This window comes from Berghia stephanieae, chromosome 4 (assembly GCF_034508935.2).
Source record: "Berghia stephanieae isolate SIO BIC M18660-M18661 chromosome 4, UCSD_Bste_1.3, whole genome shotgun sequence".
NCBI classification, from domain to species: Eukaryota; Metazoa; Mollusca; class Gastropoda; order Nudibranchia; family Aeolidiidae; genus Berghia; species Berghia stephanieae.
In genome coordinates this window covers 72,734,869-72,749,491 of record NC_088363.1, presented here as the reverse complement: position 1 = coordinate 72,749,491, position 14,623 = coordinate 72,734,869, and the positions used below count along the sequence as shown (strand labels likewise).

Here is a 14,623-nt window from a genome sequence, read left to right as displayed (position 1 = left end):
CTGACGTCTTGGTTATTCCAGAATTTCCTTAGAATAGACCCTAAATAAAAATTTCCCCATTGAGGATGAAAAAAAGAAATTTAATTTTTTTATCTATTTCATGGGCCAGTCATTTTTGTAGTTCGAGAACAAGCCATTACAAAAGCGTCAGTTAAAACGAAATAAAACATGAAATGAAAACCTTATGTATACATGTTGAAAACATTATTACAAAAGGCTGCAACTCAAGATAATCAATAGATGTTTCACGATGATAAATCGATTTCTTTTCCATAAACAATCCTTATTAAAAATGTAAGTATTAAAAGTTGGCATTAAAAATCGTGAGAAAGAGAGGAGGACATCTTCAACAAGAAGGGGGTTTTGCTGCACATTAAGTATCAGGCGTTTAAAAAAAGTTTCTTATTCAAGTTCATTTAAATTGCAGTATTAAATTTTATGCATTAGTGAGGCATTTAAAACTAAAGTATTCGGTTAATTAAACTTTCATATCAAATATCTTTATTATATCATGATAGACTGATAGCTTGTGTGTTCCTTGATTAAAAAATAAAAATGAAAGAAAAAAAGAACAATGAAAATATAACACAACGTAAAAAGAAATATATAGCTGTTGATATACATGCAAACCCATGAAATAATTATATGAGATTATTAATTACTATTCACGTATAGTTTAGGTTGTTTTGTTTTTATTCTGGCTTTTTTTTTTGGTGGTGGGGGGGGGGGGGGGGGGGCGGGGTTGTTGTCTTTTAAATTTGGTTCTCTTTAATTGATCAGCAAACAAAGACAGATTTCCAATCATTTTTCTGGTCGGTTAAAACAGAAATCTCACCTGTGTATCTGTCAGACCTTCAGGTTCAATGGGCAGACATGGTGGAGGGTGTTTGCTAGGGTTGATTTTGACAGGCAGACAAACCGCAGATGAAGTGAGATCTATGTTTTCTACTTGATCTGAATTGCTCAGAGTCCGGAGAGGTTTTGGAATTAAGTCCTGTATAGCAGCACAGCAATGAAATTGGATAACAAAGCATTTAAGAAAACCGGATAAAAAAGGGCATTCAAATGGAAACCCAAGAAAAATATACAAACTGTTGCAAGTTATGAGTAGGAATAAAAATAAAGAAATGATAATGCAATGAAGACATGCAATATGATAAAAGATATTCGAGGTTGTAATAGAAATATCAACCATTGGTAAATCATAATGGACAGAGCAATGGACAGAGCTAATGTGCTAAAAATTCAGATAAGAAAATAAAAACACCCTTAAAAAAATAAAAAAAATTTTATAAAAAAATCCATTCAAATCTTTTCATACATGTCCTAATCTCTTCAAGATTTATCAAAATCCACCCTGAAATAAATAATAATGACAACTTTATGATGACAAAAACTGTTCGAATTAAATATACTTAATCCTTATATTTCATGACGAGTAAAAGAAACCAGCACTTGAATTTTTAAGGTAGGAAAAAATAGTTTAGAGCAATAGTTGTATACACAGGCTGTAGAAGAGTCAGATGAAAGCAACTCAACTAATTACAGAAATGCAATCAAGAAAATTCCAGAACATTACAGAGAAATTTATCATAGAATTCATTTGAGAATTCCCCAGAACTATTTTACTAAGAGACAAAGTGGCCATCTACTATCAATTAATCTCTATGCTCGTTGCTGACTACTCCAAAACTTTGCTATTATCATTAGCAATCATTTCATGCAGCATGCTACAATAATTATTTCACTGATAATTGGTCGCCATCCTCTTGTTTAAATAACTGAATAATCAATGAATTTTTCAAACAATGAGACGAATATCAATTAAATATAATTCAAAGTTATATTATTATCTCATAAGGATCCGACAGCAACAGGTTGAGATGATGGACCCATAGGCTATTGGCAAATAACAGTTTGAAGGATTGAAGTGAAATAACACATCGTGAACATCGTAATCAGGTTATTCTTTCTATTTATTTAAGGATCCTTTGAATTTTATATATGAGAATCGTATAAAGAAAAGTTATTTGTAAAAAAAAAGAGCGAATCCAAGTCACACATCAATATCAGCAACAATATTTTTGTAGAAATTGCGAATGGCAAAGTGATGCACAATGTTGATGTAATAAATGACAAGAGATTACTCTTTACAAACCAACATCTGAGAAATACACATCAGTGGTAAATATGAAAATGATTACATTAGAAATTAAATTGCATCCACAATACAATAAAATCCTTTCGATATGTTTTCAATTTTTTTAAGGTTGCCTAACATACAGTTGAATACCATAACTATTAAATTTCCTAAAAATAAATTTCCCTTATAAAATCTAAAATTGGTCCAGAAAAATCATATTCATTTTGCCAATCATGGCTTTAGAAGTAATAAACGCTATCCCATTTTTCAAATAGTATTGACTTTACCTGGTATGCAAATTTCCCTTTGACAGGTTTGGGAGGGAGGGGCTTATCGGGAAGACTGCTAGTATCTCCCCCTTCTTTGAGAGAACTCTTATCTTCCTCAAAGAGGTCATCAATGCTTTCCTGTTGAAAGGAAATGCGTTCAAATTTCAATTTTCTATGAAAATAATCATTGGCTCCATAAAAACATGATATGGTGGGAAGGGGGGGGGGGGGGGGGGGGGTAGGGTGAAGGGGAAAACAAAACAAAACATCACCTGTAACATCTCACTTTTTCATTCAGGAGAGTTCAGGTTAATATAATCCAAGTTTCTTTTCTCCAAAACAAAATCTCAACGCTTTCAAAGCATTGGTAACAGCACATGTGCATGGCATGCTAGCATCAAAGTACTGAAAAGCCTGCAGAAATTTCTGACAACTCCAAAAAACCTGCACACAAATTACTCTAGCCAATACAAAAGATCGAGGCATCACTAAATTGAAAAGCCGGCAAGACCTCACACTGGCTTGGCAAAGGCCGTCTATCTAGCATTTATGCATTTACAGCCCAAAGGCCTTTTTGAGAAAAAATTAAGAGAAAAGTAGATTTTCCAAAAGAATATAAATCTAACAGCACTTTTATAACTCAGAGGCCTTAATATGAAAAAAAAAAAAGACAAAAAAGATAAACCAAAATCGAGTTTTCCAAAGCATCTAAACCCCTAACCTGTGTGTTCATAAGCGAGACTAACATTATCATGTCAGCTTTCTAGAACCAATAGCTAATGCCTCAATATATGCACACTGCCTAAGTGCATGCTGCAGTAGATCTTCAGAGCCATTTGGCCCATGAAGCCGGAGTTAATCCTGGTTTCTATAGCATGAAATGGACAATAGCAATTTTTTTTTCGCCTATCATGCTTGTCTCAGCCTCTTGATCCATTGTAATTCTAGTTTAGGTCCCTGAATGGTTGGTAGATCATCTTGATGCCTAAAATTGGATATAAAGTTTGTTTTTATATTTTTTCTGCGATTATCCAGAGTGGACTGTTTTCCACATAGATGTGGAATGTCACATTTCAAATTTCTATAGTGCAAAAACAAAATTCAATTACTTGGTATCGATATATTAAATTGTGAAACAATTTTGTGGCAGCAGACTTGCCACAATATGATATACAAGTCTCTAGTAGCTACATTAGTCATCTCTTTCATAAGACTGTTATTATCAATTCCTATATTCAAAACATACCTGATATGAGAAGTCATCAAATTCTGACCCCCAGTCAAGGCTGACGTCGTCTTCGTCCTCTGAAATGTCAGAATCGTCAAAACTGGCACCAGATTTACTCGGTCTTTTGTCTGGATGGAACAGGAATACCATAAATTGAAATATTGCTGACCAACACACCATAAAACGATAAATTGAAAAACAGGCTTTAAAATAAACAACCATAGTTGTTGAACAAGGTTTCCATAAATAACTCCAAATCAAGGCGATTTTTTTTCAGCAATTCATTCATATTCTATGTGCTTCACTGCATTAGCAATCAAGGCTCTCCACTCCACTCATTCCTGAATCTTCTGCACAGCGACGTTGTTTCCTTCTGTCCCCAGCCATACTGTAACACTGTCCATTATCTTTTGTCTCTTCTGGCCAGGTGCTCTTTTTCCTTCCAACTTTCCTGCTGATATCAAATTTTCCCAACCTTACTTTCACATAGTGTATCCCATAAATGTTTTGGTCTTCCTCTTATCTTCCTTGCCAATGATTGGGAGCACTTCACCATCTCTATTACTTTCATATTCATCTTTCTGTTAGTCCACGGGACTCTCAACATTCGATCTAAAGCCATGACCACTGCCATTGTCGTAGTTATCGTCAGCATCATCACCATCATCATCGCTGATGTCATCATTACTGTCATCTTCCATATTGTTACCACCACTACCACCATCCTCGCAGTCGATGTCATTACCATCAGCATCACCACCCCAATCCAACCTAATTATTTTAAATACCATATGTATATATACTCCCTTAATGTTTGGCTATATGACTGTGCAGTCATGTAGAAATATAATAATAATAATAATAATGCTGAAAACTTATATAGCGCTATAACTCCGAGACACCAGACTCTAAGCGCTTAAATTACAAATTACTTTGGCTGAAACATACTCATTCCAACAAAGCACACACACACATCAACACACACACACAACACACACAAACAAACACAAACAAACCAAACTATCTTGCTTCTATACCATCTACTAAAATCGAAACAAATATGTTTTAAGCGAACGTTAAAATAGACAAAGATTCTTTTTCACGAATGCTCTGCGGTAAGGCTTCAAATAGAGGGTCCGAAATGAGAAAGGATCTCATTCCAGCATTTTCCGAATTCGAGGAAACTAGTTTTGTGGGACGTAAGGGCGGGGTTTTGAATATTTTTCAATTAGTTCTGAAAGGTAGGAAGGCAGTACCTTCAAGACAACGATACACTAAAAACAAGCTTTGAATTTAATTCTTTTTCAACAGGCAGCCAATGCAGGTCATGAAGTAGAGGTCGGCAGAGTCGCACCTACGCTTATAAATACTAGTCTGGCAGGCTGTTTTGGACAATCTGAAGACGTTTCAGATTGTATTGCGAACCCAAACAACAGAGCATTACAATAATCCAATTTCGATAGTCGAGGAACAACCAGTGCTTGGTCACATCCTCAGATATGAACGTTAATGGAAGCAATCTTTTTTAGTTGGAAAAGAGAGATTAACCAAATTATTAACCTGATGCTCCATCGACAGTCCAGAGTCTAAGAATGTGCCAAGGTTTTTCACTTGTCAACATTTGAATAGAGGCATCCCAACTTCAATCTGTTTCACTTTTCCACTTCCTGTTCCACATACAGCACCTCGTCTTATCATCATTCAGTTTCAGTCTGTCTCATTCATCATTTCTTAACACTTTGATACAATTTATATTGCTGATACTTCTTGTAAATTTCTCGTATTGGAAAGCAGATAATTGCGTATCATACGTATTGATGGTAAGACAGACCAAAACTTCTGATGATTTTAGACAGAGGGCCAACGTACAAAACAAAAAGAAACGGTCAAGTACTGAACCTGGGAACCCCACAATCAAGAAAGATTTCCGATCTATATTCATCCACCAAATAATCTGTTTACGATTAACAAATATGACTAACCAATCAAGCGCTGCACAGACGCCATAAGTAATTTCAAGACGTTTGAGAAGAAGATTGTGATCAATAGTATCAAAGCAGAGATAGGTCAAGCAAATTCAGCAAAGAACATAACCATTGTCTATAACAGAGAGGAGTCATTAACAACCTAACAAGTGCGGTTTCCGTCGAATGATGTTGCCTATAAGCAGACTGAAATTTTTCTTCAAGACAATTATTTTTAAGATGAGACAGTAATTGTTTCAAAACAAGCTTTTCTAAGATCACTGATATCCAAGAAACAATTATTGATCACAAGATGGAGAACAAAATGCACATCAAAGAGTTTTTCTTCAAACCCATCTGCAACAAAGGAACATACATGGAAGTGCAATACATTAAGTCTAAAAATAAGTGAGTAGAGATCTAAGAAGTGCATTTTGAGCCCAAAACATTCCTTGTTTATTGCAGTTATACCGGTGGAAGATATCCTAGAAGTACATTGTTGACTGAAAAGTGCCAGATTTTTTCATTGAATCTTACAATTGAAAACACAAAGAGATGGTTGATTTAGCTTGAAAATGAAAATATCATCATGCTTACATTTTCACAAAAAAATTCCTTAATAGTCGTTGTAACCAAACATACATAAATAAAATATAAAGTCATATTTTTTTTCTTTTTTATCTGACAACTCTAAACTCAGAGAAAAAAAAATTTGGTAACTGGTGCCATAAAAACATTACCCACACCCCTAAGTATTTTGCTCAATTACTTTTCCCTCTGACCACCCTAACAATGAGTGATAAAAGGCCTGTAGAGAAAATGGAAGAGAAAAACATAATTTTGGACACCATAATTATATCAATATATAGAAAAAAAAAGGCGATGTAGGTTTTGATGAAGTTAGTTTACACTGATACTAGACACACTGGGTACTGCATTATATAAATTAACAACTAGCAGAGTTCAGTGACCAAGGAAGTGCAACGTATGGTTGCCATATGCAAGATATTAACAATACACACAAACAAAATATCTGCATTATTTGTAAATTTATATTTACAAATAATGCAGACATTTCTTTTTCACAAACAAATCCATTTAGAATTGATTAAAGGCGCGATTTTACTTAAATTGAAATTCTACACTGAGTTCATCCCAAGAATAAGTTTGCCTCATGTGAAAGTTTCTCATGAATATTGACTCCATTTACTGTTAATTCTAATTTATAACGAACTTACTCGTATCAGATGATTGGAAACTGCCAAATCCAGAATATCCCTTTTCTTTCAGTCGCTGTCTCATGCTGTTTGTTAATGGTCTCTCCATTGAGCCTGGTGCTGTGCTTTTAAAGAAAAGTTTGGTATACTCCGAGCTGTCACTTTCTCCATGTTCTTTAACAGGGTGAATAAAATCTACTGGAACCTGGAAAAGATATCACATTTATTCAGAATTGAGTACTTGTGAGCACATGTTTATAAAATGCATTTTTTTTTCTTTCCCAACTTATCTATATAAATACTATGAGAAGGAAAACAAAACCGAATTCTGTTACATAGCATTTAATTCATTTTGTCAATAAAGATAAATTCTCCCATGGATATGAATAAAGGAATTTGTTTTATAATAATAATAATAATAATAATAATAATAATAATAATAATAACAACAATAATAATAATTAATAATAATAATAATTAATAATAATAATAATAATAATAATAATAATAATAATAATAATAATAATAATAATAATAATAATAATAATATCTTTATTGTCCATGAAGGCAATTTCTCATTTTAGTGACAGCATATACATAATATATGCAAACAGACATACATGAAACAAAAAGTGCAAAACCACACATACACACACACACACACACACACACACACACACACACGCACATGCACAAACACACACTCACAGACTCACACTAAAATAGGTTCGTGTAACCTATCTAAAAGGTATATCATCATGATGACACCATTAATCGTGACGACGACAATAACAACAACTATGACAACAGTAACAAAAACAACAAGAGGAAGAATGCATAGTTATATGGTAAAATATAAAATCAGGGAAATTTGCTATAGAGCTGGGAGTAAGAGAAAGAGAGCAAAGTAAAAAAAAAAGGAGAGGAGAAAAAATAGGAATTTCATACATTCAAACCAAATACTTGAGTCTAGTTTAACACGATGACTCTACACACCTTACCTCTTTTCTTTGTCTGAGACTGAAACTTCTGGTTTTGAATGGTTGCATCGGACCCAGAGTTTATCGTGGTCTCTGGCGTGAAATGGACAATAGCAATTGCAATTGCCTATCCTTAGGATAATCTATTGCAAAGTACTTTTTGCTAGATCTAACATCCCTTTGCATGCAAAATGAGTGCTGTACCAACTTCGCTATTGGGACCCATCGTGTATTTAAATGAACAAGAAGCAAAGAATTCATAAAACTTACCGCAGCACCAGCTCCTTGAACACAGCCCTTGTTGGTTGAAGGTATTATACTTTCCCCTGGAGATGTTGGAGTCATTACTGGTACAGGGGTAGAAAGATAGAATGTGCTCTTACTGTCAGTCTGTTCTTTCCTCTTTGGAGAAGTCTGTGGTGAGATTGTATAGGGTGGGCAGGTGGCAAAGCTATAGATGTTCTCGTCACTCGTTTCTTGAAGGTTTCCAACAAGTTGGGATTTAGATGTTGATGAGGGTGATTTAACTGTTGAGGGTGACTTTTGGGGTGTTTGTGTTTGGTCTACCCCCTCAAAGCGTGATACTGGCCTTGCATATGAATATTCTTCATAAACCTCATCTTCCTTTTCATTTTTGTCCACCAATTTGTCATAAAAACTCTCTGGTAAATGTCCTACTCTAACGTTAGCATTTACTCCAGATCCAGTATTTTGTACATTTTTTGATAGATGGTCTGATGATGTATCTGAAATCAGGAAAAAGTGATAAAAACAAAAAATCTAGAAAAGAAAAGGGAAAGGAAAACATTCTACATGACAGATTACTCGACTTACCATCTCAAAGACTATTCAAATTATCCTATGTTAAATTTTTGTTACAAGTTAAGAAAATGGTGAGAATATTCTAAAACATCCACTAGAAAAGAAAAAGTACACAATATTCAAATATAGCTGTGTAACCTCCACGAGACTGGGCGTCAAAAGAATTTTAGAATGACAATGCTGACTTGAGTGGCTTGACAGGGGGATTTGACAATAAACTATGCATGACATTTAACACCAATTAGGCTTGGCCTATTTTTAGATAATAAGGATGTAACATTTCATAATGGCATTGCTCGTCAACAATCTGACCTGTGTCTACCATAAAATAAAAAGAATGATGACATCCAATGCAAACAAATAAAAGCAAACAAATGTTGTTTATGAAGATGATGAATGTAATGGCAATGATAATGATGATGGCGATGATGATAATGATAATAATAACAATAATAATAATAATAATAATAATAATAATAATAATAATAATAACAAGATTCCCTTTATTCATCCCATAGGGGAAATTTGTCTTTAGGGTCTATTCCAAGGGAAGACTGGAAGAACCCAGCTTCAGTGCTGCAAACTGAGCTAGGGCGAGGTGACTTGCTCAAGACCAAACAGCTCAGCTACACTGCTGATGATAGTGGTGGTGATGGTGTGATGATGTGGTTGCGAGGGCAAAGATTATGATGCATTGCTGTTATTAGTGATGATGGCATAGGAATAAAATTAATATAGTAGTGGTAGTAATCATACTGAGGTTAATGTATTGTTGGTGATAGTAGTGATGATACTAAAGTGGTGGAAGAAATTTATTTTTCTAGATTTAAAGCTCAAGATATGATATGGTTGTGATGGTAGTAGTTGTCCTGATAATAATTTTGGTGGTAGTAGTCATGATTCGATGGAGGTGATGATATTATAAGTGATGACGATGATGTGTTGGTGGTAGTATTGGTGATGAAGGTGCGGTGGTGGTAGATTTGATGATAGTAGTGGTATTGATTGAGGATAGAAGTGCAGTTGAGCTGAAATGATGGTGACGATGATGATGGATATGATGTAATTAAAGATGATGGTGTTTATGACGACATAATAAAATAATAATAGTAAAAATAATAATAATAATAATAATAATAATAATAATAATAATAATAATAATAATAATAATAATAATTATAATAATAATAATATAATAATAATAATAATAATAATAATAATAATAATTAATAATAATAATAATAATAATAATAATAATAATAATAATAATAATAATAATAATAATAATAATAATAATAATAATAATAATAATAATAATAATAACAATCATCATCATCATATCATCATCATCATCACATAACAAATGTTGAAATTAGAAACACTGAAACCTGTCAACTTTAAATGTTTTCTTGCAAATCAATTTTTTAAATAGAAAAAAAAAGTTTCTTTAACTTAATAGTTATGATACAACCCAATTTTAATACCATTGCTGTTTTGACCATCTTACAAAACATGGTACACAGACGGAAATTGACAATTATATAAATATCTTTAATTCAATTTGCTTCTTGAAAACAATGTTTTTTTGCCTGAGCTAGTATATAAAGGTGTTAAAAGCATTATTTTAACATATTAAGGACAAATTGGTAATTTTTAAAAGTAATTTTAGGGTCTAGTATGTTAAACCCTTGAAAATTACGAATTTTTCCAATTCCAATTAGGCAGGCCAAAGGCCATCAAAAAGTTAAAAGTTAGATGATATCATATTATTAATAATTTCTTTTAATGAGTACACAGTTGGATGTCATCTGAATTGAGGATGTAAGGCATTAGAGATAGAATAGCTGCTTTGACTGAGACAAAATAAACAATTAAAGACCACTAATGTTTCTTAATTGAAACGAACAAAATAAAAAAAAAAAACAAATAATCAAGCAACACCATAATTACATGTATTGAATAAATGTGTGCATTACTGAACAATCTTTACCCTACGCCATAAACAATTTTTTTTTTAAAAGTCGGATGCAATACTACTCTCACATATCTTTCTTGTAACAACAACAACAAAATAAAGATGTGAAACTTACTTTTTGATGCTCCTTGTTCAAACATCTTTGTCCTGCTGGCAACACTGATGTTTGATTTCTGAAGAGTATCACTCTTAAAACCAGTCAGGTCAGCTCTTGCAGTCTTGTATTTGTCTTCCTTGCTAATTTCGTTGTCATCGGTGGCAAGGCCTTGTTTCTCCAACTCAAAATAGACATGTTTCTTGTCCATCCCAGGCTGGGATGTGGCTGAAAAATCGATAACACATATGGCATTTTGACGCAACTATAAAAAGCTGAAACAGCATCATAAATCAAAGCACAACTAATATATTCCATCTGATGCATTTTATTTGTTTTGAAACTGTCAAAATGCGCCTTGAGCTCTCCTGAGGAAATTTGCAATAGAGATATGTCTATCAAAATATCATTACAATAATTTTTGTTTGGGTAGTTTTTCTGGTCACAGCTTTCACAGGCAAGGATCACTTTATCAAAACTCATTAAAAACGTCAAATTTGTAGCTCAATGGTATTATATTACACTCCAAATGTTGCTGCTTAAAGCTCTAGAAATAAATAATAATAGACAAATGGAATGGAAGATTCAATTTAATTAACGATACAGATGGTGTGGACATTTCAGATTCCCCCTTTGTCAACAAACATGATGAATCAAACACAAAATACGAATGAGAAACGAGAGGATGGCAGTGTTAAAGCGACAACAATCGGGAAACCCGCAACGTCAACATTATCTGTCTTCCTTACCTAACTTGAAGTTTCCAGTCCATTTGACTTAATTTTTATTTAGTATTTTGTCAGGATGAACTAGATAGAAAGAGAATTAAGTTTAAAGTAAAAATTATCAGAATTATAGAATTTATGTTTAGTGCACTGTGAGAAACGACATTTACTCTCTTCAACTGGACCATCTAAATTACCCAATTTTTTAAATTCAAGATTTCAAATGCATTAGTCAACCATCATGTTTCCTCTGATATGTAAATTTTAAAAAACCTTAGACACATTTTCCTATAGTTTTGTCATGACGACAACTACATTAATAACCATACTAAAAGGAAAAATAGCATTCCAATTTTCAAAAAAAAAAAAAAAAGCCTTCAGAAAACACACTTTACAGATACATACTCCTATCAGCATTAATTAGGAACTTGAGATATCATCTAAAACATTTTTACGACTACAACTACATAAATAACCATATATACTAAAAGGAAAAATAGCATTCTAATTTTTTGACATTAACCCTTCACAAAACACACCTCACTTTTAGATAAAACAGTCCATTCTTTAGATATTAAAGTTACGTTACGTCCATTAAGAATAGATATAATGCAGATTCATATTCTCTACGAAATAACAAAGATGAAATTCACTCCCATGTAGGATCACACAAACAATCTTGCTTCACGACATTACATTTTACATCCACTCAACCCTAAGTGTCTCCTTAAGTGTGATTACCTCTGGACCTTGATATAAATCATTTCACCGAATACATGCAAAAATAAACAGTGGAAATATGGGTTAAGTTGAGGGTATTTAGAATAATTAGCTACTTCCAAGAAAAAAAAAGTAAAAATGATAAGTACAAACCCACACTTTTAAACCATTGTTTCTGAGAATAAATAAGAGATGATTTGAAATCAAGCGAGCCTCCACCCCTCCCCCCCAGTAAATACCAATTTGTTATATATATATATATATATATATATATATATATATATAATATATATATACATAAAAACACAGGCGATCACCACTGAAATTCTTTAATTGCCTTCAAAGTATAGACTTGTATCATAACACACAAACACGCACACACACACACACACACTCACACTCACAAAGAAAAGTCAAATATGCTGATATAAAGCTTAATACAAAATATCTTAGAAAAAATATTCATAAGAGTTGATTGATTACCTCTATCATCCATATGTGAATTGGAATCATAAAAGATTTCTTCAGGTGATGAATCCATTTTCGTTATCCCATGGGCATCGTAACCTACAAGATTTATCAGTAAGTTATTAAAACTAAGTTTAAAAATCTAAAACAGTCCACTTCCTGATTTTAATTAAAACTCAACAGTTAATAGCTACTATTTTCACTCTATATAAATTGCATTGCATTTGAAAAAATAAAGAAAATAGGCGCAAAATTAAATTTAATTCAGACTGCTTATTATATTTTTAGGCTTCGTTACATCTTTTAACTGATGGCAAAAGACGAAGAGGCAGACCCATAGAAACATAAAGATAGTAGTAGTAGCATCTGGCTACACCTCCAAATTCATTTCATCAACTCAGCTTCAGAAGTCTTCCTCCACCCTAAGAACTGAAGATGATACAGGGACAAAGAGCTTAAGGAGGCTGGTCTAACTTGGAATAACATTGTTGTCCATAAAGCTAACAGACAGAAATGGAAGTCCTTGGTACATGTCTTATGCACCCCATGGCTCGATGAGGATTAAGTATATATTTCAACAAGATCAAAATAAGCCTCCAATTTATTTTCATTAACAAGCATCACTTATTCTTATACCAGCCATCTATAGACTAGCGGGGATAGCACCACCACACATCCGCAGAGAGGCACAGACCAAAGTCCAGAAATACAAACAAGAAAGTGACACCAGACATCCTCTTTATGAGCATAACATCGTGCCAAGGAGACTGAAATCTAGGAAAAGCTTCCTGACAACTGAAGGCATCCACCCAGACCATGCAGCCATATACAGAGTGCATTCATGGACAGAATGGGACTGCTGCCCAAATGATGCCATTCAGGAACCCAAAGAAGAACTGCCAAGCGGAGTAAATCTCCCCAGGAAAGATTGGTTGACACTGAACTGGGCAAGGTCTAAAGTGGGGAAGACCAAAACAACCTTACAAAAATGGGGACTTTCTTCAGACTGCCAATGTCAATGTGGACACACAGCTCAAAACATGGACCACATCCTTCACGAGTGCGAACTTGGACCACATATCAGTGATATGGACCTGAGAGGCTGCACCCCTGAAGCCATCCAATGGATCCACCACTGGCGCGACACGATATGATGATGACTTATTCTTATTCTTCTTCTTCGTGTGGAAACCTCCAATATTGTCGAGGATCACTCCTCAGTTTGTAGGGTATTACATTGTAAACTTGTTAAAACACTGAACATAATACTAATAAAAAATACATATAGATTAAAAAGTCATGATGAGAACTCTAGCAACTGCGTGAAGGCATGTTGGCAACCATTTTCAGCCACATAAGTTGGGAGGCTATTCCACATTCCTTCCATTGGAAGGGAAAAACTAATACAGGTGGCCGTCTGTTTTTGATAGGATGGTTACTCGTGCTGCGTGTCAATATCTTTGATGTTGTTTGGAAGTTTAAGGCTTTACTTTTTGTACTAGATTGTGTGGAACAATTTAATTTTATCCATTTTTCTTCTCTTTTCCAGAGGTTCGAGGCCAATCTGATGTGCTATTTCAGATGCACTTGAGAAAGGATCGAATATGTTTGTCATGCGTCTTACTGTTTTTCTTTGGATGTTTTCTAAAGTGTCTATGTGATTCTCAGTGCATGGGTCCCACACTCCAAAATTGATCTGACAATAGTTTTAAAAGCAAGAGTCTGAGTTGAAATTGGACATCTTTTTAAATTTCAGATGATGTAAGCGCTTGTTTGATTTGCCTTTGAAGCCAGGTGACATGTGTGGTCATTCCATTTAAGGTTTTTATCAAACTCAATGCCAAGGCATTTTGCTGTCTTTTCATGTTCCAGGTTTTGACATATGAAGTTGGTATTCAGATGTAATCGGTGCTTTCTTATTTGTGATGGTTAGAACATTGCACTTTGATACGTTGAATTCTATTTGATTTATTGTTTTCCATTCTTGTAGTTTAGCTAAATCATCATTTAGTGTTTTG

General features: G+C 33.7%; 1 protein-coding gene across 1 annotated transcript in view; it reads right to left on the bottom strand.

Moving 5' to 3' along the window:
- LOC144971182 (uncharacterized) overlaps positions 1-14,623 on the bottom strand; it is a 56,396-nt gene that overhangs the window by 29,652 nt on the left and 12,121 nt on the right. Inside the window, exons 2-8 of the mRNA XM_078911669.1 lie at positions 12,621-12,704; positions 10,714-10,920; positions 8,072-8,547; positions 6,843-7,026; positions 3,659-3,768; positions 2,431-2,550; positions 836-994 (exon numbers count right to left, since the gene is read on the bottom strand). Of these exons, the coding sequence (XP_078767795.1) occupies positions 836-994; positions 2,431-2,550; positions 3,659-3,768; positions 6,843-7,026; positions 8,072-8,547; positions 10,714-10,920; positions 12,621-12,678 (1,314 nt within the window). The 5' untranslated portion in view covers positions 12,679-12,704. The remainder of the gene's footprint in view (positions 1-835; positions 995-2,430; positions 2,551-3,658; positions 3,769-6,842; positions 7,027-8,071; positions 8,548-10,713; positions 10,921-12,620; positions 12,705-14,623) is intronic.